Raw genomic sequence first — 25,316 nt, forward strand, 5'->3', positions numbered from 1 at the left:
CTTTTTTAAGGCTTAGTAGTGCGTACACGGTACTTATTACTCATAAGCACGTACAGAGTACTATTCCCATTATTCGATACACTGGGATAACATTTTTAGGCTCATAGCGCGTATGCGCTACTTATCAGCCCAAAATGGGAAAAAAGAATACCATTGGGCTTGTCAACATTTTATGGTCTAACAGCACGTACGCGGTTATCAAAGTAGCGCGTACGCGGTTTATAGACATAGTTTTTAGTTGCCCAAGAGCCTCAACGACCTCAAAAGAAGTTTTTGAGGATGTTGATGCCCCACTAGAGCTATGTCTACACTTCTATCACTGTTGTATACATAAAAGTAAGTCAATTTTTTGTTTTTGCATGATTTCAAATAATTGAATTGTTGTTTTTAGTAGTTTTTTGTTTTTGCATGGTTTCAAATGATTGAATTGTGATTGTTTAATAGTTTGATTCCAAAAATAGTGATAAGATGCATATTTATGGTTATTTGTTTATTTATGAACTTTTCTTTACATATATATGTAATATGATTCTATTTAGGTCAACCGATCTCAACCATGGGAAATAACAAGCGAGGAACGATGGAACAACAAGAGGCTCAAAAGGAAAGACAAAGGCAGCGTATGAAGAAATCACGTGACATAAGAACAATGGGAGAAGAAGGTATGTCAACCTCAACATCTCAATTTGATTTACCAAACAAATATAATGCACCTAATGCAATTGAAGAAGAAACATTTGATAATTTACCGTTTGAACCTAATGCAATTGAAGAAGAAAAATTTGATAATTTACCATTTGAACCTAATGCAATTGAAGAAGATACCACATTGAATAATCAATTAAATGATGAACATATTACACCTTCTCTACTTGATGAATTGAATGTACATAATGCACCGATGTTAACACCTCCTAGAATCATTCATAGGAAACCAAAGTATCTAATTGACATTGATGAGAATATATTGAAGTCAATGCCCAACAAAATGAATGAATGAACTTGTAGGAGAATGGTTAAAAGAATATGGCAAAACTATTTTAAAAACTTAAATCAAACCACAAGATGTCAATTAATTGTTCAAATGATTAAAAATTTGAATTTTAGAGAGACAATGAAAATTCTAGGCCTAAGATCATCTGAAAGTAACAGTGAAAGAACTATTGTCAGAAATCTATTTGATGCATATCAATCTATTGGTTCAAAATCACGTAGTAAAGATTCTAATGCTACTCGACATGTCATTACATCAACCATAATGAGCAAGAAAATAAAAAAAGATCGTTTGATAAGCAAAACAAGTAAGCCATTACACGTTAGTAGAACAACATTAAGTAAAGCATTAAAGAGGCGAGAACAAATAGAGGAACCTAACAATAATTCTCTTTGGGCATTCTCGGGTAGACTACCACGCAAAGACAAGGTTGTTGTAGATGCACTAAAAACATTAATGCATGCAGATGATAGCACTAAAAACATTGATTCATAATGCATGCAGATGATAGCACAGAGGAGGATAGAAAGGTTGTAAGAGAGTATCACTTCTACATAAGTGATGATTGTACTCATTCATCGGAGTTTGTACAAGGATGCTTTAAAGTTTTCTATGATAGTTAAGGGAAAGGAACATACGATACAACCGACACTTAATATGGTCAGATAATTGCACCACACAATTCAAGAATGCAAGGATGTTTTATTGGCTGACAAGGATGCATGTGACAAGCGGTGTACAACATTTTTGGAATTTCATTGAGGCTGGACATGGTAAGGGAGAGCACGATGGTGCAGGAGCATGTGTGAAAAGAGCCCTAGCCACCTGAAGAATTGAAGTACGAAGGTGGTGCTGAGTTGGTAGATGCAGAAACAATTGTGCGATGGTGTAATTCTACGATGGGTCTAGGTAATCCAGGTACGTCATTGGTTCGTAGATTTTTTGGTTGATTACTGAATCTAACATTGAAAACTATCTATATTGTTGTACAGTTGTAGGATTGAGTGACATGAACTCATTTATGAGTTCAAATTCAAGTTCACTGGTAATTTATATGAGATAGATGGTATGTTTTTGCTCTTCATGCATGTATTGTTTATGGGAAGAATGTGAATCAGAAGAGTGGGTTGACAAATGGTCTTGTAGATCGTTGGTTCCCATTGATTCATATCAAATTCCCAAAGCACTACAATTGAGCCAGAGGGAGACATCAGTGGATTTTGACCATGTATCTGACCTAGTGGATTCAGGTGATTTTTTGAGTTAATTTTTTTGCAAGTATTCTTTTTGGTTCATTTTGTTGTACATCATACTTTATTTTTGGTATTAATTAACACTTTATCAAATGCAGGTCATGTGTATGCAGTTGTTGCAGAAGAGAACAATGAAGAAGGAACAAATTACTATTTGTGTCATTGTGTTGAGCCTAAAAGAAAATTGACAACCACAATCATTGACAGAGAGGGTATTGAGTACCCAATAGGGTCTGTTGTCGTGACAGGAACATGGCTTCGGAGATACCCTATCAATAATTCTGATGTTTGGTTGTTTGAGGACTTTGAAACACACAGACATATTCTTCATTTCTCTAACCTTGTTGTTGCAACAAATATTCATTTGATGAAGTATCGTGGTAGACCTCATAACAAGATTTTATGGAAAGTGTGTGAATTTGACCACAAGGCAATACTTGACACAATATGGGTTAGAGCCGATCCTGAAGGCTCACTTGATTGATTCTACGGTTCAGAGTAGAATGATTTTGAGAATTTTGTATAAATCGTCGACGAATTGTTCTATATTCATTTTTTGTATATATAAATGCCCATGAGCTGATTTTTACATGTTTAGGGGCATAATTTTGTATATTTAAGTGGCAATGAGCTGATTTGTACATATGTACATGCCAGATTTTGTATATTAAAATGGCGATGAGCTGAATCGTACATATTGTAATGCCAAATTTTGTATAAAAGCCCATGAGATGATTTGTATATTAAAATGGCGATGAGCTGAATCACATATATTGTAATGCCAAATTTTGTATTAAAGCCCATGAGATTATTTGTAAGACAATTTTTTGTATAATTAAATAGCCAAGAGCTGATTTGACCATATTTAGATGCAAATTTTTGAATAATATGTGACAATGTTTTGTGACTATTTTGTGTGTCAATGTTTTGTGACTATGTTTTGAGTATATGTGATGTGTCCCTGGTCAATCATGAGCATTCTTGATTCTTGTATAATCATGAATAATTATTTGAGTCATTACCGGGTCATAGGGGTCATAGATTGAGACTAGATACAATTTGAGAAAAAAAATGTCATTGTTGTCAAAAAAATTGTCAAAAAAGTTGTCAAGTAACTTCTACATTGCGTCGGTAGGGTATGACTCTCGACGTTCTGGTGCTTTGGGATGCACGACAGGGCCATGCCTAACGTAAACCTGCCCACCTGGACACGCTCGTGATGTCAGTTTGTGCACACAAGGAACATAATCAATTCTAGCCAATCTTGCAACTTTTCCTTGCAAGCAACTGACGATTTTTTGAGCAGGCGAAAAAATGCTACTAATTGAAAATGGCTCCAAGTCGTTGAAAACTGAGATAGGCCATTATAGAGGAGCCTCACGTGAACCTACGAGATCAAATAGATCGACCGTATGTGTCGTGGATTGGAAGAAATCGTCCGTCAAATTTTGACAATTTTTTGGACTCAGGGCACTTGAGAGATCTCACCAGTAGGGTATGACTCTCGACGTTCTGGTGCTTTGGGATGCATGATAGGGCCATGCCTAGCATAAACCTGCCCACCCAGATGCGCTCATGACTTCAGTTTGTGCACATGAGGAACATAATAAATTCTAGCCAATCTTGAAACTTTTCCTTGCAAGCAACTGACGGTTTTTTGAGTAGGCGAAAAAATGCTACTAATTGAAAATGGCTCCGAGTCATCGAAAATCGAGATAAAAAATTGTAGAGAAGCCTCACATGACCCCACAGGATCAAACAGATCGACTGTATGTGTCATGGATTGGAAGAAACCGTCCGTCAAATTTTGACAATTTTTTGGACTCAGGGCACTTGAGAGATCTCACCGGTAGGGTATGACTCTTGACGTTCTGGTGCTTTGGGATGCATGACAGGGCCATGCCTAGCATAAACCAGCCCACCTAGACGTGCTCACGACATCGGTTTGTGCACACGAGGAACAAAATCAATTCTATCCAATCTTGCAACTTTTCCTTGCAAGCAACTGACGGTTTTTTGAGCAGGCGAAAAAATGCTACTAATTGAAAATGGCTCTAAGTCATCGAAAAACAAGATAGGCCATTGTAGAGGAGCCTCACATGACCCCACAGGATCAAACAGATTGATCGTATGTGTCATGGATTGGAAGAAACTGTCCATCAAATTTTGACAATTTTTTGGACTCAGGGCACTTGAGAGATCTCATCGGTAGGGTATGACTCTCGACGTTCTGGTGCTTTGGGATGCATGATAAGGCCATGCCTAGCATAAAAATGCCCACCCGGACGTGCTCGCGATGTCGGTTTGTGCACACGAGGAACAAAATCAATTCTAGCCAATCTTGCAACTTTTCCTTGCAAGCAACTGACGATTTTTTGAGCAGGTGAAAAAATGCTACTAATTGAAAATGGCTCCGAGTCATCAAAAACTGAGATAGGCCATTGTAGAGGAGCCTCACGCGACTCCACGTGATCAAATAGATCGACCATATGTGTCGTGGATTGGAAGAAACAGTTCGTCAAATTTGACCATTGCGAGTGTGAGGGTGCTCTCGCACCAAACACATTGTTGTTTATATTCATATTGTCGATTTTTGTTGTTTATATTCATGTTGTTAATTACATGTGCAAATATTCATTTAAATTTATAAAAGGGCAGCCACCAAATACAATGAATACACAATAATGAACTGAATACAAGGAGTTTGGTAGGGTTAATTCAACATTTTAGAAATTTTATCAAATCATATTCCACGATTGCAATGCTTTATATCATATATTTTTGTTGTTTATATTCATATTGTTGATTACATATGCAAATATTCATTTAAATTTATAAAAGGACAACCAAAAAATACAATGAATACAAAATAATGAACTCATTACACATTTATTGGATCGAATATCGATATTTATATATATAAAAAAGGCATGTCTGCCAAGTCAATACAAGTATTACAAAAATGTGGCATATGCCATGTCCAAATCGATATACAATAAAAACATAGAATATATCTACATGTATTGGTCATTCTATGACCAAAACTAACACTATATGATCCTAAACTTTTGGTGGATCATCAAAATCAAGCCTCTTCGGTGTAGTACGCAGCTCTGTAGATGGCTGCAAAACCACAATTCAAAAGCCAAGTTAGAATTCTTTTGTAGAAAATAGTTCACAATTAACATCATAACTATGCATTTAACTTTAATTCCTTTGCAATTGAAATGTAGATTACCTCATCGGCTGATCCAGGAGCTAATGTCTTCGCTCTCCTCTCCTTGTCACTCTTAGGAGTTTTCTTGAAGACATACTTAAATTGATCCACGTTATGGCCGTACCGCGAAGGAGTCTATTGTAGATTAAATGTACAATTAATACAATGTACTAACATAAATATATCAAAAACACTTAAAAGCTATAATATAGAGAACAATGATGTACCTGTGCCTAAGTTGCTTCTCCAATGGACTGAGGATGGCTCACCATCCATGTAGAAACTGATGCTATTACTTATACAAAAAATGTACAAAGATTAAATACAATTAATATAATGATAAGTATTGAAGGTTGAAAACAATTAATTTTACATATCAAACAAAAGTGTACCGGATCTTGAGATGCTTCTCCAGTGCAAGGAGGAGGGTTCGCCACTGACGAAATAGGTATGGATATTTCCTGTATGAAAAAATTATAAGATTATAATATATCACAAGTTCACATGTACGCATGCATATAATCATGAAATCAAGAAAATAAAGTAGAGATACATACCTCCGCCCTCTCTTGATCCGCGGGTGAATCAGGTGCATTCAACATATCCACAAAGCTTAATGGCCACTGTACATGTAAAATAGACAAAAAACACTAATCAATCTACAAACCCCAACTAATACTTGATTTAAACATTTTCAAACAATTGTACAACGAAAAATGTGTTTAATTACCTTCTTCACACGTTTTGGCGTCTTCGAGGAATTCTTTTTCTTAGGACGAGCCCTAGATGCAGAGGGGGTACACTAAAAACACAAAATTAACATGAGATATTAGTACAGATAATAAATTAAACATAATTTAAAAAATTTAAAATGAAATGACTTGCATATTCCATCAAAACAATACATAAAAAGAGTTGTACAAAATATCATACCGTATAGCCTTGTAGGCCAAAATTGATTGCTGAGAGCGTGATGTCATCAATCTGGGACATTTTGTTTCCTGTCAACACCTACAAACCAGAAATTGGACCAAGCATTAAAGATAGTTAGTATATCTTGTATTTTTTTGAATTCAAAGTGTACTATTCTATTTTAACATGTTACAAAATTTATACCTCAGGCATCGAAGTTGTAGCTATGGTAACTGGGGGAGGTGTATGGGATACTGCTGCTGCATCCTGAAACGCATATTATTTGTCTCAATTTAAATCGATGTATAAATGAAAATTCATTTATGTAATTACAAAATTAAAGTGACTGATAAATAAAATGTTATGAATTCAAATCAACACACCTATGTCTGTGGCTCATGGGCAAACACCATGTCCATCAACTCATCTGTCAGTGCGACATCCTCAACCATGTGAGCCTGACATCTACAACCACAAATCGTGCATAGATGATATGAGTATCCATCTGCATTGGTTGCATCATCTATCCCCGAGCATATCCCTGAGCAACTGACACACATATGCTCGATGGGCTCTCTGTCACCCTCTAATGGCTCATCATCCAATACAATAGGGTGTGCTAATGATGTCCCATGTTGGATGATGGCACCAGTCAATGTTGTGGCCGCCTGAAGAGTCTGTAGCTCCATTGACTCTTTCAACTCTAATGGGACAACCTGATGCACCTTGGGTTTGGGTGCTAGGGGGCGGTGACTCTCCGCGGCTAATCACCTACAGGCTCCAAGTCTATCTTGGGCAGAGCCACCACCTCTACCATGAAGCTCTCTCATGTCAAAATAATTTGGGCGCATATTGAGCACAAACTCACAATATATTTTTCTCAAAAAATATAATGGCACCTCATAATTATTACAAGGTGGATCATCAAAGACCATCCACCACCTCTACCAAAAAAGATTCTTCATCTGCACATTGGTACACCAATGTATGGGAAACCTCTTTGCATTAAGAGGTAATGACTGACCAGTTTTGGGATCAACAAAAAGGGCACATATTTGTTGTTTATAAATATTTTTGTTTTTTACTCCATCGTATGATAGCCCATTGGCATAGATTTGACGACACCTATCCCTAAAGCTTCCCCATTTGGTAATTTTTGTGGAAATAGCTATGACACCACTAGCTAATTTTTCTAGGCTAGTGGCAAGGGATTGATGATGGTCAAGTTCAGAAGTTTTCAATTTTACAATTAGTCTATTGATTTTAGATGTATTTTGTCCTAACTGATTAATTAATTCTTCCCGTGTTTTGGCTGTGCGGTCAAAAGGAGGAATTGGGGGTTGTTCTTGTGTGTTTTCAGGTGGTGCATTTGGTTGTTCTTGTGGGTTTTCAGGAGGTGCATTTGGTTGTTCTTGTTCTGGATTAGAAGAATCTGGTTTTTGAAACAAAAAATGAAAAAACCTAATCAAAATTAATGAAATTAAATTCAAAATGTAAAACAAATTGCATAAACCAGAAAGAAAGACAAAAATAAACAATGACTAACCTTGATCCATAGCTTGGATGACAAATTTAGCACCCCATTCACGGTTTAGGTTAGAAAATGGGGAAAAAACAAAGTAAAAAACACGCTTTACGGGTAAATGAGACCCAATTTTTTTTTAAAACTTCTTTTACTAGGCACCGCGCACGCAATTTTATTTGGATTATTATCGCGTACGCGCTCATTTTCTTATAAGCAGCGCATACGCGCTAATTTTCCTAGGCGTAACGCGTACGCACTCATTTTCCTAAAAGCAGCGCATACGCGCTACCTTTTCTAGGCTCGGGAAGAACAAATCTAAGCGCGTACGTGGGAATTTGAAATTTTAAAACTGCGTACGCGCTGCCTGTTTTTCCAAGTTTTTTTTTGGGTGGTGTCCACTTTTCTGACCACCATCTTTGTGCACACGCCCCGAAGGTATATATTCTTTTGAAGGTGTTTTCAAAAATTAAACCTTTTGGGCTTTCTTTTGTCCTATCCGACAAATTGGCACACTATTGTGCAACCACGCATAAATTCATCCTAGCCTTACAATTATTAGATTTATCTATAACCTTCCTCAATATAAACATGAAACAATTGGATCTATTCTTTGACAACCAACACTGATTTTCATAGTCATAAGGTTAATGTGCTCGTGAGCTCGGGCCTTTCATTTCTAAAATCTAAATTCAAAATTGGGCAACTATCACCCTTTAGTTTACTGCCTTGACTCAATTAAATATAAATTTTATAAAGTTTAATGGTATATGCTGATATTTAAAGGGACTCATCATTAGCATTCATCTTACATTTATAATTTTATAAATCCTCTCACATCTTGGATCATTAAAGGATCAATCAATAGTGATACACATGGATTTGGTGCACTAGAAATAGTGACAAATACATACATCATTCTATGACCCTTGCTTATTATCTTCAAACTTTTGTATGCATTCCTAGGTTCTGACTTAGGAGAACATATTTCCTCGTGAAACAATGACAGCCTTTCCAAGGTAGTTCTAAATATTGTTAGTGCTTAGGTTTCATAAAGAAGTGGAGTACATGAAGCTCGTCTAGGTGAACAAAAGAGAAGAATTATATAGTGCATAGGGTCAAAATTCATATGTGGATGATAAATTTACAATTGCATATTTGATCCAAACCTATAGACATGATATTTGACAAAACACATCTATCTAATACAAAGTTTGAGACTATTTACCGACAAAGAGATCACAATTTTAAAAAATTCTCAATCTAATTCCAATATCAAATCGCAATTGTCCTTCATCAAAATTGAAACTAAAAGATCTTATTATAATTACTATCATCAATTAATTAATCAAAACAAAACTTACAGCAGTCTAATTACATTTAGCAAAATCACCCTTTCTAGATACTATCCAGAAGGACAAGACAATGAAAAATACATGACGCTTATCCATATGCATGCCCCACAATAAATGAACACGTAAAGGGGTGTTTCATCAGAAAGTCGTCAAATCTGGAGTTTTCTTTCGCCACCCATGACCCACCTTAATATAAAATTGCACTCTCTTAATATGGACACCTGTGAAGATAATAACTTTATCTAGATATTTAAAATATCTACGCCACCGACAGCATATTAACGTGGCAATTGAACATGACGCAGCAACGTGGAAACAACGTCCACACTCTGCTGAAACCCTATAAATATGCATACCCACATACCCATTTCGATCAAACACTTTCACCTGCAAACTTGTGAAGCTCGTTTTGATTCATATTGTTGAATTTGTGAAGTTTATAGTAATGGCGGATTCAAATGCACCAGAGCAGCAGGATCGTGGCCTGTTTGGGAAAAACAAAGACGAAAAGACGGCACAGCAGCAGCAGCAGCAGCAGCATGGTGAGTGTGGGATTGGAGAGAAGAAAGGAGGGGGGATGATGGACAAGATAAAAGAGAAGCTTCCTGGACAAAAGAAAGAAGGGCAAGTGATGCATGAAGGCAAACAAGAGAAGCAAGGAGGAGGGATGATGGACAAGATTAAGGAAAAGTTTCCTGGACAAAAGAAACAAGGCCTGTAGAAGCAGGCTTGATTACTATTCTATGTTTTATATGTTATAGAAGAAAAAGACCAGCAATAGCTTCTTTTTTATGTTTTATATAGCATATGTTATGTTCAGATGTATCTGAATGGGTACTGTCTTTATGATTACATGATATTACTTAATAATTCGACGTTTATGTTCTTGTAATGGTGGAGAAATCAAGTAGGCCATGCTTTTGCAGTATCCATTGTGATTTCTTAAATGAAAAAAGATTTCCTTTTAAGAATTACATTGTTTCAATCCGTTATTAAACTCTCTGCACTGTATCTGGTCATGGCTTTGGCGGTTGGAAATATTGCAAATTATAATCAAAGTATAATTAAAATAAATAAACATTACATGCAAGAAAATTATAGTATAGAAAATTATTATTTCTACATTTGTTAAGTATAATATCGAAATGAGAAGAGGAGAAGAGCTTTAAAATAGCTCTTTGTGGTTTTTCTTGGTTTTTTTGGGCTTGAAATTCACATAGGGAAAAACCTATTAGTTAATTATGTAATCTATGCATAACCCATAGTAAGTATTTACAATTTCTAGTATAACAAATAATTTAGAATTCATTTCAATACAAGTGTTATAAAAATCATTATAGGCCCCTATTGATGGAAATGTGATCCACCCTAGCCATCAACTTCATCTTATGTGACGAGAGTAACTACTTAATAGTTCATATAAAATATCCATATTATAATTTGTTTATTTTTTTTCTCATCTCATTTTAACTTATAATTATATAAATTAATTAATTAACACTATCACGATACTTTATAAGACATCAAAAACCTTTAAAATACAACTCAAGGAATCATACTAGACATTCCAAGGCTTCACAAACATCCACCAATGATTCTACCAAACATTTTCAACAAAGATAAGAATTGGTAATACAAAACAAAAGAAGAACTAAGTAGCTTCTAAATTTATAAAGTTACTATCATAATAATTACAATTTTAATATGTTCAATAATTATTGGATTGGTGTCTAGCAATCAACAAGACACACTAATATATGCCATATTCATTGGTTAACTAATGTGTAAAACTTTAGGCATAGAAAAAATATAAATTAAAAAATATTAAAATAATATAAGTTAAAGTAACTTCAACTCTTTATTGATCTAATTATAAATAAAATAATGGTACATAATAAAAAATAACATAAATATCTAGCGAAATAAGAGAATTCTTCAATAACACTAGGCTTCCCTACTTTACTCATTAGTTACTACAACTAAGATAATATTAACAACAGATATACATGAGCTACCTTCATTTACAACTTAAATACATAAATAGTAAAATTTTATGTTAATTTGTATTGAAGTGTATACACTAACACCCCCTTAACACTACGATAGTACTCATTTAAACATAATTGATAATAAAGAATAGAATTAAAAGCTCTTGGAAAAATCTTCTCTTCTTCATAGTTGCAAAATTATGGATGTATCCATCAAGTCATTTGATCACTCCCTATATGTATAATTTTCATATCCCATATTGTTGAGTTCCTATGTTCTCAACTTAAATGATGTAGGAGCATCCCCAGTCTATGAGCAATCTTGCATCAACCAAAAATATTTCCTTTTAGTTTAGTTTAGTTCTTGTTCAGTTTTGTTTGCAGTTTTTTGTGTTCCTGCCGGTAGGTACCGTTAGTTGCTTACTTTTCATTGCAGATCATATTTTTGGTTTGCAGGCTAGTTCATGTGCTTAATTCCATATTCTCAGCTTGTTTGGATTCTTTTCCGGCTAGTTATCGTTCCCGGTTTTGACTATTTCTAGGTTCCAGGACAATTCTTGAGCTTACCGGTTAGTTTTCCTTTATTTACGGAGTGGTTTCTTACCGCGCCGATCTATTTGGGATCTTGTCTGATGTTCTTTTGTGTGTGGTCGACCTTCCTATTAATTTGAACTTTTCGGTTATTATTTTTCCAGAGGAATTTCTTTCATTTTTAGGGCCGACCTATTTACATGTTTCATTTTCCTGCATAGGTGAATGTAATCTTTTGTGGCCAACCTAGATATATTCCAAAGGGTATATATATGGTTATTATGTAATCATTTGTAAGGCAATCGATGGTTAGGAAATCAACAATTCAGATGACTCTGAGAGTCTCGGTAGGGTTGTAATCTGACATGTTAGCCGACATGTAACCAGTTGATATTGAATGTTCTGTGATGAATGCATGTTGATAACCGGTTGATTATTGGAGGTTCTATGATGATAGTATGATATGAATTTGTATTCTTGCTATGTTTTCCTATTGCTTCTATGGTGTTACCCTTGCTACATGAGCTGATCAGTTCTCTTTGAGGATCCACCTGTCATGGCTGCATCAAATGGTATCAGAGTTGGTTGTGAACCTATTGATGGAGCTTGCGAACCTTGAGGTATTCCTTTGGGTGGACAGATCGCTGATTGGAGGCAGGCTGCAGGTCGATTTGGTAGATCACCGAGGAGAGGCAACTGAAACCTTTAGTCAGATCGTTGAGTTGAGGCAGTTCACCGGAGCAGAGGAGGAGATGTTGCCTAGAAGGATGAATCCCCGGTGGGTGGAGAAGATGATGTAGGATTTCAAGAATGAGATGAGGAATGAGATTCAGAATGCATTTGCTGGTTTGCAGAGGAATCTGAGGATAAGTATGAAGAAGTCGATGAAGAGCTTGAGGCAGAGGAAGCTGAGAGACTGGAAGATGAAAAAGAGGAAAGATTCCTGAGAGCAGTGGCACAAGCAAGTAAAGCTCATAAAGTGGAGGTTTTAACCTTTTTCAGAACGTTGAACCTTGAGGATCTGATTGATTGGATCAGAGAGTTGGAAGACTACTTTGAGTTCAAGGATATTAAAGACCTGCAGAGAGTCTAGTTGGCACAAACTAAGTTGAAGGGGCATGCTGCCTTGTGGTGGAAACAACTGCAGAGAGACAAAGAAGAGAATGGTGAATTGAAGATCACTCGGTGGAGAGAGATGGTTGCAAGATTGAAGGCTAAGTTCATATCGGGAGACTATGAGTTAGAATTGTTCAAGAAGTTGCAGAACCTGAAGAAGAGAAACATGAGTGTGAAAGATTATAGCAAGGAATTCTACAAGGTGATGATAAGATCTTGACATAGAGAGATGGATAGAGAAAAGTTGGTGAAGTATATAAATGGACTTGCATTTAACATTCAGGATGAGATGAGTATGTTGAGGATTTCTACAGTTGAAGAAGCCTATCAGTATGCTTTGAAGGCTGAGGAGAAGGTGAGAAGAAGACAACAGAATAACCCTAGAGGAAAGGATAAATATAAAAGACAGATGAGTGAAAGTATAGAGAAACTAGTTTTGGAAGATGAATCAAAACCCAAGTCGAGTAAAAAACCAGATCAGAGAAAAGGTAGAGGTGGTAGCAATAGAGAATTTTCCAGCAGTTGTTACAAGTGTGGAGATTGGACATGGGTTTATGAATGTAAGTAGAGAATGGAAATAAATTGTGTTGCAAATGAGGAACCGGAAGGAGGAGTTACCAGAATTGAGTGTGCATGGCCCTGATGTTTAGAAGAGTCTCGGTGGAGTAGAGCAGTGAAGATACCGAATCTACTGAGAGGGGGAGTCTTTTCCAGACTGTGTACAAATCAGGTGGTAAGTGTTGCAAGGTTATTGTGGATAGAGGGAGTACTAATAATTTGGTATCCGAGGAGATGGTAGAGAAACTTTGATTGAAGAGGCTTGAGCATCCTTGTCATTACAAGGTAAGTTGGTTACAAGATGATCAGAGGTTGGAGGTGAAATAGTAGTGTTTGGTGAGTTTTAATATTGGTCCTTTTAGGGATGAGGTCTTGTGTGATGTCTTGTCTATGAGTGCTTGTCATGTCTTGTTGGGAAGACCTTGGCAGTTTGATAGAGGAGCTATTTATGATTATAGAAGAAACATTATTCGAGATGACTATTTATGACTCTAGAAGAAACATTATTTATGACTATTTATGCACGCAATAGAAGCCGAGATGACATTATTCGAATGCCTGCAGATGGTTCAACATTTATGGATATAGAGGAAAAGTGGCCACACTTTAAAGAAGAACCTCGTAATCTCAAGCTTTCATTGGTAGCAAACAGTGTCAATCCATTTGGAGAGATGAGATCTGTTTACTCAGTGTGGCCTGTTTTTGTTATCAACAATAACATTCCTCCATGGATGCCAATAAAGAGGGAGCACATAATGTTGGCAATGATTGTTCCAGGTATTTTTTATATTTTTTTAAATAAATATTCGTCGGAATTACGATGGGAACCAAACTTTTCACCGATAATGAAATCGTCAGACCAACTTGACATTCTCATTGGTGCAAAGTTTTTGGCTATCATTGCAATTCTGACGCCAACTAAACAAACATCCGACAATGATGCTGTATGTCCAACGACACTTCCTTGTCGGACAGTCGTCGATGCATATTAGTGGACCAATGACCAAACCGTCGGACCGACAACATTCTCATCAGGGCAAATTTTCATGCGTTTGTCGACATTCCGATGAAAACTAAACAAACCTTCGACGAGGATGCTTTATGTCCGACAGTATTTTTAACTGGAAAGGCGATTATGGCCACTGTTGGTAGAGTTCACGGTGTTGTCGTAATTCCGACGTACAAAGGCATCATCGAAAAGTCTGACGATGAATTTTTGACGACTTTATTTGTTGATAGTATGATGAAATATAGTCGCAATTCCGATGATTGGCCATTGAAAATTAGCCCCGAATGTACTGTGCCTTTTCCACAACCATGATACTCTACAAAGAGTTTCTTCCTTTTATTTATACAAACTCTAAGGCCATTACCAATTAGGTCGGCCACCTAAAAGATTTTACAATATAAATCCATATTACAATAATATGCCATGTCAGCTTAAGACCAAAACAATAATAACAAATCCATAGAACATCCCAAAATATCCCGATAATGTGTAGAGTACATGTTAGCATGATACCGGTCCATAACCTAGATATGTACCAGACCTATTTTGAGTCCACCACGTCAAAGCAATGTCTTCAAACAGTTGAAGCATGATCTTCAGCATCTTGAAAGCCATCTAAAACCTGAACCAATACCACTTATGCATACTATCAAGATTCCTCACTGAAAGCTCTGCCGGTAAAGCCTTGAATCAATGTCGGTAAGGGTTTACCAGAGTGTGTAACAACATTCGATTACCAAGTCCATACCAACTGACCGAGACATGCTCTAGGAGCACGTACCACATGAAATCAAACATATCCCATAGATCAAAACATGTCAAAAGTGTCCAACAGATAGTCTCATCTGCCGGTAACACTAGATCTTCTATCAGTAACCAAAACCTGTCTGCTGGTAACCAATCATAGCAACTAGTGCTAACATCAATGACAAAACATCAATGCAACACATAATCAATTCATTCATAATGCCAACATAATTTATGTATATCTTTATATATGTAGGAGCTCTTTGTTATGATGAATATTTTTGACTTAGATGAATTGTTAGGTGAGAATCCCCCACCGTAACCTGAGTGAGCAAGTTGCACACATGGCATCTGCTCCTCGATCGATGCCACATATGTATACGAGCTGTCATCAGATGTGTGTAGGTCCTACTACTGATCCAGGATCCGCTTCAGTTGCAGCTGAGAATGATGCAATAGATGATACTATGATGACATCATATATGGATTTTCTTTGCTCTGATGATCATCTTGAGCTGGTATATATATATATATATATATATACATGTACATGTCAATCTAATACTTCATTAAATATAGGTATAAATTAAGTGCATGTTTTTTTTTTATACAATCTAATACTTCATTAAATAAATTTGGTTTATGTAGATAAGAACTACACCAAATGTTCGAGTCAATATTGCATCTACTCCTACATAGCTTGGCACACCTTTTGGGGTATAGTATCAATTTATATCTAGACATTGTACTAGCTTTTTAAGTTAATATGTTATCATCATATACTATATAAACTTTTATGTTGATACATTGAATGCTTCTTTCTCCAGGCTTCAGGTCATGAGGGACCCTCTAGATCACACCGAGAAGAGGGTGTGACAACTGCGACACCATCTATTGTATTTATCTTAGAATTCATAAATTAAATATGTTCTTACAACATTGTAACTTAACTTTAAATTATTTAATACACATATATATGTTCAATCAATATGATTTCATTAAATGCATGCTTGCAGGTGGGCACTACTATCAGGATAGGTTATCCTCATCATTTTTATCAGAGCCAATTTGAATGCACATTGACATCCTTTGAGGTCTTAATATGTAATACTTAATTTGACCTTATTTTGACTCTTAATTTGACATTTAATTGGACGCTTTGAATTTGACCTTGTACAAGACTTAGCTAGCACTACATTTGGCATTGATTTCAATGTACATACACGCTAAGGTGCACAAGATACTGCTAGAGGAGATCAACAACCTTATGTACGTGATATTTTAATATATGATTATTTAGTCAAATTATAAATGTTCATTTTTATTTAATAAAAGAATAAACACGTGTATGTGCTCATGTTCGTTATATCATGTTTCTTATCTTGTATACAGGATGGCAAAACTCCTGAGCATATAGTACATGCATAACAAGTTACTGGAGTTGATGTGCACACGCATACCGTGGTAAGTTTATAACTTAATTTATGAATTCCAAGTGTATTTGATAAATGATTATCTTTTAATAGTTAATCAAGTATTTTAATATTATTTTTTCCTTGTACAACATGGGATGGGTGGATCTGGTCCACATCTCGGGGAGAAGAGACCACAAGATGTTATTGATGATAACACTTATATTTTACTGTTTATTTGGCTCTGATATGATGTACATGCACTATTTTATATGATATGTACTTTTTTATGGACTTTACACATTTGTTTACACGTGTACTTATTTTTTAACATTATATATATTCTTTTGGATGTGCACATACTTTATATATATGGATAGTTGCATAATAAGATTAGATCATATATATTTTTTGGACTACATATATATATGCACATTAGATATTGTGTGGAGTTCATCATGTTACCATCCAGATATATATGGATTAGATATTATATGGATTATGTGGACTTAAAATTTTATTTATGGAACTTGTGCTTAAATAGCTTTATATGGATTATGTGGACTTGAAATTTTATTTATGAAATTTTATTTAAATAACTTATGATTAGATAAAATAAAGGTGTACATCGTGAACTAACAATGATGATAAGACCAAAGTATCAAAACGTAATTTATAATTATAACATATTTTAAACTAAATTAAAATGTATTAATCATCATATAGATACATGCTAGCCTAGTGTTGTCATTTGTTGTAACCTATAACATGTCAAAATTGTACTATTTGAGGAAGTATGTGTAGCTTATCATTTTGAGGCTCATACATATTGTTTAAGGGGATGTCAACCTCATGGATCTAAAAAATTGCTAGCCTTTTTCATGATGTAATCCTTTGGTGAATAAAACTTTGTCAAAGGTAAGGTTGCTGATTTGGTAGGTGGTTAGGAAGTTATTCAAAATGATTTAAGGAAGTGTATTGATTGGCCACTTTGCACAACCATTAAAGAAGTCCAATATGCTGAAATATTCCAAAATGCCAAGAAGAAAATATAAAGAGGGTTAGCCATTTCGCTAATTTATATAGGCTTATTGAAAGGCCAAACAAGTAAAAGCTTAAGTTTATTGGCGATTTAGTATGGTTGGTAAGTCAGTTTACACAAGCCATGAAAAATAAAAGCCACCTGTTCAGTGAAACGGTTATCCACACCTTTAGATTGGTTAAAAATACATTGCAGAGACCAATAGAGAGATAAGTAATATGTTTGGCATCGGCTAGTTGCGGCACTTTCACAAATCACCGATGGAGATGACAATGTAAAAGCATTGGCAAGTCAGGTGGCTATACAAAAACAATGATTTATTGTCGGTGTGTTGCTCAAATTGTTGAAAATCTCGATATACTCCAACCTTAATGTTATCGACAACGTTGACAACAAACACAAGTTGGTCATCTTGCGCAAAATGCCGAAGGAGTTTGGGTTTGTATTCAAAGACCAAGAGGGAGGTATTTATTATAACCACTCGCAAATAACTACTTCATCAAAGCATAAAGATAATATTGTTGGAAATACTTTGGCCAACATGATATACAATAAAATGGTTTTGTTGAAAAGGCTTCAGAAAGATTTCAAGCACATGTAACTAGATAGTTATAAACTCGAGGTGCATGACCACCATCTTTTCTATCTGTATCAACAATGCTTAGAAGTTGGTAGAATTTTCAGTCACGATCCATGCCAACATCCTCCACGCCAACAATAATATGGGAGTTTTGAAAAAAGTTATGGACATCTACTGAAGCATAATGGTGGGAAATTTCAGTTAGATATTATAGTTGGAAATGCTCTCGAAGAAATAGCAAGGCATTTGAAATGTTTGACAACATGTCTCAAAACAAATTCGTCTCATGGTACACTATGATCTTAGTATTCAAATAAAATGGATAACCTTCATGGCACATGAGATGCCTAATATAATGCATTAAAGAGACATGTCTTCTCCTGGAATACAAAGTTTGCAAGTTATGTACAAAATTCATTTGTCAAACAAGTTTGTAGAAGCCCCCGAGAAAATGCAAGCAGCGAGTGTAAAGCTAAATTCCACATCCTTTGCTAGCATCCTTCCTGCTTGTGCTAAAACCTGAGCTTTGGAATAGGTCATAAGCACTCATCAAAGCATAATGGATGGAGGGTTTTTTTCAGATATTAGAGTTTAAATTGCTAGATTCAACATGAATGGAAAATGTGGAAGCGTAGATAAGTCACAAACGTAAAACCACCATGCAGCAACCTTTGCCAACATTCTATCTGCTAGCACAAAATGGAAAGTTCTCAAATCGGTTTTGGATACATGCATGCAAAATATGAATGTATTGACTCTTCTCGTAAATATATGACATAATGCCTCCAAAACTATCACCTCGAGAAATCAAATGGATGATTGCAGGATAGGCGCAAAATGAATGTGTTGAAAATGTTTTAGAGACTTTTGAGCAAAGCAATTGACAGACATAGAAGTTGAAAGCTGTGACCTTGACCGCCATCCTCCCTACCTGCACAGAATGGATTCTCTTGAACAGGTTATGGACGTCCATTAAAGAAACTGGTATAAAGGAACTTTCATCAAATGTTATAGTTGTGATTGCCCTGGCCGATATGCATGTAAAGTGGAAGTGCAGACACACATTATTTGTCTAACAGAAAACCTTGAAGGAATGTGCTCTCATGAAACAAGATGATTGCAAGATTCATAGAAAATGAATTCATTGTAAAGGCCCTATAAACGTTCAAGCATCTTCTTTGATAGATGATATGCAAAATGCAGAACCACTGACAAGGCACACAGATAATTTAACGGACTGCCTCGAAGCGATGTCACCTCATGGAATGTTTGTTAAAGCACCTCAAAAGAGATGTCATATCATGCATCAAAATATTAAGTAAGCCTCATTTAAAGATGTCATTTCAAGGAACGCAATTGAACAAAAGTGCTAATCGGTTCAATGGGAAAGGATGGATTTGAAGATAAGAAACATTTGAGTATTTGCACTGTGTCAAGAGGAGGAGGAACTATTGAAATGGATCAAAATTATTAGACCAAGAGTTATGTTGAATGCCATTATTGCATCTGAAATATTTTTGATTGACATAGGTTTGGTTCAAAGTTGATAAATTTTATTGAGCTAACATGTGGGGTTTTCTTATTTGGTTCCTATAGGGTACATGGTAGAATATGGATTGCAGATTACACTTCAAAATATCATTTGAATTGGATCTATAGAAATTCGATGAATTGAAATGATATCCCACATCAAGAATCAGGTGGAAGAATTCCTCATGTAAAGAATGCTTAACATGTACAATTAGATCTGAATTCCTTGAAGATAGAAAGATATGTGTTTTGTGTTCTCTAATGGCTAGATCGTGAAATGATTACAAAGACGAATGGAGCAGATGAAGATGAAGATAGGATATGTAACTTGCATAGCTGATGACATGGTTTTTCATTGTAATCAAAAGTGTAAAAGTGACCTATGTTACTTATTGTAACGACAAGTCAAAATTTGAACTTCACTCTTGTAAAAGTTAGGTAAATCCTAACTTGTCTTAAAAAGGGTAGTTATTACAAGTGATCACTTGGGTAATTATTTTAAGAAAGTTATGCTAAGTGATTATGCAAGGTGGTTATCCTAAGTGTTTGCTTATGATAGTTATCTTAAGTGGTTATTGTAAGTGGTTACATAAAGTAGTTAGGGTAGTTGGTTACAAAGTAGTTATTCCTTCTAAAAGCCTATATATTCAAGGCTTTGGCATAGTAATAGGGGGGGGGATTTTTCAAAAGAGAGAAACTCTGGAGAAATGGAGGGTGAAAATTGTAATGATTTTTGGTTTGACACTTCACATTTAAGGGCTTTTGGACTTGTACATTTTCAAAAGAATAATCAAGAATGCATTTCAGTTTGTATATTCTAAATGCACTCTTATGTTGTTATTTTCTAATTTACCGTATGTTGAATCAATGATCCCTTTATGTAATCATGCAAATCATTAGTAACCAATGCAATTGATTAAGCACATCATTTCTTGGTATCTTGAATTGTATGTGTTAGTACAACCTATTTCTTCGTATGTTGAGGTTTGTCGTCCTTCTTTATTCATCAGAGCATGTCTAAAACTTTATCCCCTTTGGAATCGTTATCTATTGTAAAATCTCAATTGGTATTAGTATGTCTATTAATGGGGTTTCTATTCTTTATATTTCTTTAGTTCTATGTTTTCTCCTTTATGTACTTTCAGGTTAAAAGTACACAAAAATATCAAATACCCCCATCATACGAGGGAGTTTCCCCTCTCAAACACAGAGGAAGATTGTGGCTTCACCACAATCTCTCCAACTGTTGGAATGGTTGTCACTTCTCTTCAGGCAAACAGGGTCAATTTTAAAGGAGAATTCACAGTGACAAATCTGTTTACCAACAATACGCAAAATATATAATCAAATATATAATTACCATTACAATAATAATGATGATTTAAGAGAAAAGTATCAAAATATATGTTTAAATATATAATTACCATTTCAATAACAATGATGATAAGAGCAAAATGTAAGGAACAAAGTAGGTGGTATGGTGGGGTCCAACAAGTAGAACTAGTGTACTATGTATGAAATTAAATTTACCCCATAGAATATATAATATATTGAATAGAACTTGATTAAAACATAATTATCTCATTCATAAATTTGACCAATAGTCTCTCATTTATGTATATTACACAAAGTGTAATCTAGCAAACCTGTCTAAAATCTTTGACTTCATCTCCTAAGGGACCTACAAAAAAAAGCATATTGTATTAAATGCACAATCATAAATCAACATTCAAGTGCAAAAATATTACTTTACTCAAGTAAAGTTTAAAAATTTAACCTTGAACATATTTGTAAAAGCACAAATAATAGTATTCATTAATTCCATGTACATGTGGAAGACCTGAAATAAAATAAAAAATAGTCTATTTAAATTATAATAATAAGGATATATCTCTCAAAATACAACATAAAGTATGCACAAACAATAGTAGTCATTGTGAGAGACCTGAAAAAAAATATATACATATGATTAGTTTTTATAATGAGGATGCATTCAATTTAAAATACAACATAAATCATACATCATGACTCTTCAAAGGGAGTTTCCTTAAGGGTACAAAACTAAATAACTTGTAATTATTCAAAATGAAACATAAAGTATGCACAGATAACTTGGTTTTCATTGATGCCTTCTACTTGTGGTAGACTTGAAACAAAATTACTAGATTAGATTTTATAATTAGGATGCATGATTTAAAATGCTATATAAAATATACATCACAACTTTTAAAAGGGAGGTGGATTAAGGGTTCAAATTATAACTTATTTGTATATATTCATTCTGTTATACCATCTGCATCCTCTCTCTTTTGCAAAGCATTTATAATTGTCTTGTGCTCTTCCATAGAGAGAGTCCATAATTGTTTATTAGCAAGTCTGCCATGATATCTATCCAATTTTATATTAGTTGCCACTACCAAATGTGAGTAATGTATAATCTTCTTCTCTAATTCATAATCTTCAAACGTGGGCAATCCATTCTTTTTTGTTAGATATTTGCATAGCCAGGTGCCAACAACAACCACAGATCCTATTGGATAGTCATAACCATCATCATCTACTTGAGGAGTGGTTAGCTTATGTTTTGTCTCTACACATCGAGCCAACCTATACTCTATCCCCTCTTCATTATCCTCTGGTGCAACAACAATATAGACATGTCCTGTGCACACAACAATTTTATTTTAATATTTAATGAGATATAAAAAACAAAAATATACACTGTAAGATTTCATATATGTACTATTTAATAAATCAAAACAAATTTAAAAAACAATTTTACCTTGTATAAGATCTGAAATGCGACGATAGTCATTTGATGCAAACATCTGATCCATATCTTCATCAGTTCTTTCATGCAGATCATTTGCATCTATGGGTGTCAATTATCTTTGTTTCTATTCTTTAACCCATTCTTTACTCTCAAAAAATTCCCAATCTCCCGAAACACAAAACTGACAAAAGCAAGCAAGCTCCCTTGTGAATATAGTCCATGTGTTTAAATTAGAACTTTAAACGAATGCCATTTAGCTGATCCAATTATGGTATTACAATCATGCTGAATAGGAATACTATCTTCCTCTACCAACTAGAAGAAACATCAAATTGCAGAGTTCTCAGTTGATCCTTTTGACAACTTTGAATTGCACCAATCTAAAACTGCATGAGCATCTCTTAATTTCACTGCATCCTTAAATTTCAATTTTTCTCTAGAAAGAGATCTTTTTACATAGGCACCAGCTCCATTGTGTTCCTCCTTACCATGTCCTACTTAAAAAAAACTCCATAAATGTTGGACATTGGTTTTCTTGTGAACTCTACATAGCCAATAAAACATTCTTGCATTTTTTAATTGTCTAGTGTAGTTATCTGACCATATCATATGTTGTTTCATGTCAATTTCTCTTTCCTTAAGATTATCATGAAATACCTCGAATCAATGCTAAACAAATTCTGACGAGTGTAATCGATTATCACTAACATAGAAATGATACTCCCTCAATATTTTTCTGTTATCTTCTGTACTATCATTGTCATGTCTATATATAATGTGCACAAATATGGCCACTTGCACTGAGTTGTAGTATTGTGATTGAGTTTCCTCTTGTGGTTTTAGAGTATAATTTTCTGCAAAATCCAAAACTGATACTATTGTTCCAACTGGAAATGTGTTCTTGCATATGCGAAACTGTCCATCAAGCCATTGGGAATGTTTCACATATTTTGGAACAATATGACTTTTAAACTCATTGATAAATGCATTCACACTATTCTGTTCTATAATCAATTCTAAATGTTTCCCCATCTTTCCATCCTTTAAAGGGTATTCTATATTTTTAAATCTCCTAACATCAACCGTTTTTTGTCCAAACTCAGATGAAACATGTTCATGCAAACATTTACCTATCAAAGAATAATTCCCACATAAATTGCAAAGGCTATAATGCATGAACTGGAAATAAATAATTGATCATTAGGTGGTTTACAAAATAAACTTGCTATAAAATCTTTTATAGTTTTAGGTGGAACATAAACACCACAATCCCGCACAAGATCATTACCATGCAACATACAACGTATATATCGAAATAGTAGCAACAAAACTGAACATGATTTTTACAACAACAAGATATTCTTTGTTTATTGATTTTAACATACCAGGGTTTGCATTTTTCAAATGATCTTTGACTAATTCATAAATTAATTAACACAGATTCATCACTAAATTTTTTAAAGAATTCAGTTTGAGTCATGTCAAGAAGATGTTTTGGATGAGGATCACGAATTTTTAATCCCACCCTTAACTTTAAAACATCTCTAGCATTTGATGAAAGTCTAGTGTTATCATGCCAAAATTTTGCGATTAATTATTTAGTTTCATCATTTAATTTCATGTCCGACCTTTGAAGTCTACCACTAAAACTCCAACAATGGTTTAGTGGATCAATTTCAGTTGTGTCTCTTCTTTTGGTTGCTCTTGAGAAGGTTCTACAATGTAAGTTTAAATAGCCACTTATATCACTTAACATTCTTTTACTAACATTTTTTTTGTCAACTATAACAGTTGTTATAACTCTACGTGCCACATTCTTATCTTTAGATCGACTTATTTTTCCAATAGAATCGATGGCATTGACAATAGTAGATACAACTTGCTTATATGATTCATCCTTTCCTTTTGGTTTTTGCATAAATACCTATTTTTTTTCACAACTTTACACATTTTTAACATTTTTATTAATTGTAACATTAATTGACATTGGAATCCTAACTTTTTATTATAAAAAAATTGTTTATATAATCTATTCGCACATGTTCTGATTTGTTTCCAAGAAACTAACCCATTAAGATTATCTAGCACATTTCTATCAATAGTAAATAAATTACATTCATTTTCTTTTAGAGAGGGTGGTGTAATATTTTCAATTTATTTCTTTTCGTATTGGTGTATAAAATTTATAACTAGCTTCATTTAAATCAATAATTTGATTGGCATCATAGTCTTGGGGATTTAAAAACATACCAAGATTCACATCCACATGAACATTTGCATCAATAGTCATACCCGTGTTTGGTTCTACATTTCTTGCGTCCATCATGATCTCTTCAATGGTCTCATCTACAATGGGTACTGAACTAGATGCTTTAGTGTTATTCAATTGTCGTTGTTGGGATCTTCGATCTCTTTGGCATTTTGCCTCTTTCTCTCTTTTTTCTTGAATTTCATCTGCTATCATTGTCTTCCTTTGTTTCTTTTGACATTGCTTAGAACCCATCTTTACAAACTCCTCTTCAAAAAATATTATTTCTTTTTATCGAGATCTTCTAAAATTTGTGTAAAAAAAATAAAAATGTAGTGCCAAATTCTATAAAAAATGTTTATCAGTATGGATTGCAATGATAATCTAGTAAATTGATGCAATCTGTCCTTTTTTTGACTGTAACAGTAATTTAGGAACGGGCCCCCGTTTTGTTCCTAAAACCAACGGTTAAAAAAAGGAATAAGCCCCCTTTTGAAAATGGGGGCCCGTTCTATGGAAGTTGATTTCA

At 34.6% G+C, this 25,316-nt stretch overlaps 1 protein-coding gene across 1 annotated transcript; it reads left to right on the forward strand.

Annotated features, from left to right (window-relative positions):
• The first annotated feature begins 9,612 nt into the window (after positions 1 to 9,612).
• LOC131050922 (desiccation-related protein clone PCC6-19) lies at positions 9,613 to 10,145 on the forward strand. Its single transcript, XM_057985238.2, has one exon. The coding sequence runs from the start codon at positions 9,699 to 9,701 to the stop codon at positions 9,972 to 9,974; it is 276 nt and encodes a 91-aa protein (XP_057841221.2). The 5' UTR covers positions 9,613 to 9,698; the 3' UTR covers positions 9,975 to 10,145.
• The last annotated feature ends 15,171 nt before the right edge of the window (positions 10,146 to 25,316 follow it).

This window comes from Cryptomeria japonica, chromosome 4, assembly GCF_030272615.1.
Source record: "Cryptomeria japonica chromosome 4, Sugi_1.0, whole genome shotgun sequence".
NCBI lineage: Eukaryota > Viridiplantae > Streptophyta > Pinopsida > Cupressales > Cupressaceae > Cryptomeria > Cryptomeria japonica.

Coding starts and splice junctions, on each gene's coding strand:
- LOC131050922 (XM_057985238.2), top strand. CDS start 9,699: ATGGCGGATTCAAATGCACCAGAGCAGCAGGATCGTGGCCTGTTTGGG.